The sequence below is a fragment of the Tamandua tetradactyla genome, chromosome 8 (assembly GCF_023851605.1).
Source record: "Tamandua tetradactyla isolate mTamTet1 chromosome 8, mTamTet1.pri, whole genome shotgun sequence".
In the NCBI taxonomy this organism is placed as follows: domain Eukaryota; kingdom Metazoa; phylum Chordata; class Mammalia; order Pilosa; family Myrmecophagidae; genus Tamandua; species Tamandua tetradactyla.
Genome location: NC_135334.1, coordinates 15827972 through 15831789, shown reverse-complemented (window position 1 = coordinate 15831789; position 3818 = coordinate 15827972). Strand labels below are relative to the sequence as shown.

The following is a 3818-nucleotide window of genomic DNA, read 5'->3' as shown; positions in this document are numbered from 1 at the left end:
AGAACTTTAGCAAAAAAAGCTATAACGGGCTGTAGACTGAAGTCTGACAGTTGCCAGTTGGCCCCTGTTCCTCCCTATACCCCTTCCCCTCATTTAAACCATGTTTTGTTAGTAATTTTATCAGATCTTCTTTTCTTTCACTTCTCTAGAATGGATCCCACAGTTTTAGACTGATATTTTCCAAACTTCTAATGCTTAATTGAAAAAATAGAAAGTAAGGAATATGTAAATGTGCCAATAAAGAAAAATGATATTGATAAGGGTAATAGTTAAACAAACTTCTGTCCAAACCAGAAACAACGATGTATAGTATCAACCTTTCTAGAAAAGGTCAAAATGAATAATTTGTTGTGATTATGACAAAGTGTTTTATAACACCTGGCTTCTGGCCTTTGAAGTAATTGTGTTTTTTATATTCTTCTAGAGAATTAGAAATAGCAATGAGGGAGCTCCTTTTGACTGAGTTCTTAGAAAGTGCTGGGGCTTCACATCATGAGGTTTTGTTGGGGAACTAGGAGAGCAGAAGTTAACCCAATATAGCTAGAACCATATATTTATATCTTTATCTATCCATATCAACCCATCCATATCTATCTATAACTATCCATCCATCTCTGTATTTATGTCTCTTTCTATCTATCTATGTCTCTATGTCTCTATCTATCTATCTATCTATCGATCGATTGATCGATCGATCTACTCAAATAACCTGTCAGGCCAGTCATAAATGCCAGGGCCACCCTAATAGTCCAATTCAAATCAGAAAAGAACAGTGCTAACCCAGAAGAAGATTAGATATATAAGGATGAGGCAGGGATTTGGCATAGGTAGAACTATCTGCATGAGTAAAATATGCACATAGACAGTCCCTCTTAGAGAACTACCAGAGGTGGTTTCTCTGTGAAGATGAGGGGACATAAAACTCTATGACTTTGGCATTATCTCTTTTCATCCCAGCCCTCTCAGAGGGCCTGATTCCACTTTGGGGTAAGCCCCAGAGCCCTGGTCAGTAATTCACCAGTGCCCTGGTGACATTGCTCAAATCAACTCATAAAGATTGCCAACATGGTCTTGAAAAGAAAGTTTTCAAATTCAGCTGGTCTCTATAATATGTATCAGCAAACCATGACCTTTGGGGCAAATCTTTCCCACTGCCTATTTTTCGTAAAGAAAGTTTTAATGGAACACAGACACATCCATTTGTAAACATATTTTCTATGGCTGCAGTCAGCCTGCAAATACTGATCTGAGAATTTTCAAATGGAGACCATAAAGCCCACCAAGCTTAAAAATATTTACTATTGTGACTGTTAGAGGAAAGTTTTGCTAGCTTCTGGTCCACGAGAATGGGGAAAAGGTCACAGGTGCATATCAACTTGAATCACTTTTCAGGTGTGTTTATGAGAGAAAAATAAATCCTTACAACTGGCATGGATAGATTTAAAAAAAAAAATTCTTTCACTACCCAACTGGGGAGAAAACCAGCTTTACCAATGAGTGGGCTAGTGACCTTCTCCTGAAGTAACCTGGCCCCCCACCAGTTTCTTCAGGGCTCCTTTAACATCTTTGTTTCTCAGAGTGTAGATTGTGGGGTTCAGCATGGGGGTGACAACATTGCCAAAGAGCTGCACTGGGGTTACCAGCACCTCGCTCAAGGAAGGCTGGGTGTAGACGAGGGCACAAGGCCCAAAGAACAGCGTGACCACGGTGAGGTGGGAAACGCAGGTGGAGGCCGCCTTGCGCCTCCCCTCGGCAGAGTTCATCTTCACAATCGCAATGACAATGCGGACATAGGAGGCGAGGATGAGGAGGAAGCAGGTCATGGGCACGACGCCGATGTTGGTGAAGCTCACGGTCTCAATGATGAAGGTGTCGCCACAGGCCAATTTGACCACAGGGAAGATGTCACAAAAGAAATAGTCCACCTCGTTAGACCCACAGTACGGTAGTTGGAAGGTCAGGGAAGTGAGAATTGTGGCGTGAAAGGAGCTGGTAAACCAGGTTCCAGCGGCCAGGAGGGCACACACCCTGCGGTTCATGATGATGGTGTAGCGCAGGGGGTGGCAGATGGCCGCAAACCGGTCGTAGGCCATCACCGTATACAGCAGGCACTCGGTGCTGCCTAGGAAGTGGTAAAAAAAGACCTGGGCCATGCAACCACCCAGTGAGATGACGCGGTTCCTCACTAGCAGGATGGCTAACAACTTTGGGGTGCTCACAGAAGAGAAACCAATGTCCAGCACTGAGAGGTTACAGAGAAAGAAATACATAGGGGTATGGAGGTGGGAACTGGACGTTACAGCTAAAAGGATGAGCAGATTTCCCAGCAGAGTGCAGAGGTAGAAGATCAAGAAAACAGCAAAGAGCAGGGTTTCTTGCCCCTCTGTGTTCGGGATGCCCAAGAGGATGAACTCTGTTACCAGAGTGCGATTATGTATCGCCATAGAAGTTAGACTTTATCCTGGATAGAGGAGAAAAAGCAAAATCAGGTGAATCAGTTTCCATTGTTTGCTATCCTTCCCATGCTTCATGCAGGATTGAAAGAAACATGGCAAAGTCAATAGATTCATAACGAAAAAGGCTGTCATAGCTCCTATTAGTGAAAGGACCAGCACCTAACACCCAGGAGGAGGTGTGATCTCCAGGGTTGAGACATGAGTATAGGAAATTTGACAAGTAAATAAGCAGATTTTATTTTACTGTCATCTGATAAGGAAGAATAAATGACACAGAGAGTAGAAGCACTGAGGTTTAAGATAGGTAGAGAAAGACAAAGATATGAAAGGAAAAGAAAATTGAGAAAGAAGAGTAAAAAGAGACGTTAATATTTAGCATAGAACTTTCATAACCATTTTGTAATTAAGCCATAAGATTATCCTATAAGACAAGGATTATTATTTCCATTTTATAAATATTAAATATAATACAGGTAAATTAAATAACTTGTCCAATTTCTCATATACCATATATACCATAGGTGAAAGGTACTGAATTCAAGCCAAAGAGTGCTAAATTCACTTTACTATAATTGGGCAAGGAACAAAATTACTATGAGAATACAAATAAAAGGGAAATTAATATATTTTCTGAACTGCAAGGGTTTTAGGGGTGATTAAGTGTAACCAAACATTTTTTAGTGTTGACTTCTTCAACAACAACCTTGCAAAGTGGCTATAAAAAGATACTTCAAATAGTGGAGAATTTTATTTGTCCCAGGACTTATTTCATCTTTCCAAAATCCTGACTTTCCTCTTTCTGTTCCATTTTTTTGTGTTATAAGGTAAATTTTATTTCATTGTAAATCTTACCCATTGGTCTTAGACATACCCTTTGGGGAAATAATAAATAAGACTTGTAAAAAAATCCTCAGAAAATTGGAAACACATAATGGTCTTCTCTGCTTTGGTTTAAACATACCCTATGTTTTTTAATGTTGTTTAAGTGAGTTGGCATTGAGTTCTTCCCTGATATTTCTTGAGTTTCCCCTGTCACTTTTGTCTACTATTGTTGAACAGAATTATAAAAGAAGAACTATACCCTTGCCTGTTTAAATATATTTCTGTTAGTGCTCTCTAACATTTATTTCATCAGCCTTCAAAGCAACTATGATAATATCTGAAACTGAGTTTTCTTGTATGTGAAATTTAAGAAGGTTTTCACACTTGTTTCCACTGCTCAGTGTCGGGACCATTCTTTTATATATCTTTTTGATTTGCTTTTTTTTTTTTCTATAAAATTATATTGTATCTCGATTTTCCATTTCATTCTTTTGATATTCAGCCATCATGGAAACTATCATATACATGTGGGTTTTGACT

The 3818-nt window shown here is 39.5% G+C and overlaps 1 protein-coding gene across 1 annotated transcript; it reads right to left on the bottom strand.

Annotated features, from left to right (window-relative positions):
- Positions 1 to 1502: 1502 nt before the first annotated feature.
- On the bottom strand, positions 1503 to 2444 carry LOC143645002 (olfactory receptor 10D3-like). Its single transcript, XM_077114672.1, has one exon. The coding sequence runs from the start codon at positions 2442 to 2444 to the stop codon at positions 1503 to 1505; it is 942 nt and encodes a 313-aa protein (XP_076970787.1).
- Between the last annotated feature and the right edge of the window lie 1374 nt (positions 2445 to 3818).

Coding starts and splice junctions, on each gene's coding strand:
- LOC143645002 (XM_077114672.1), bottom strand. CDS start 2,444: ATGGCGATACATAATCGCACTCTGGTAACAGAGTTCATCCTCTTGGGC.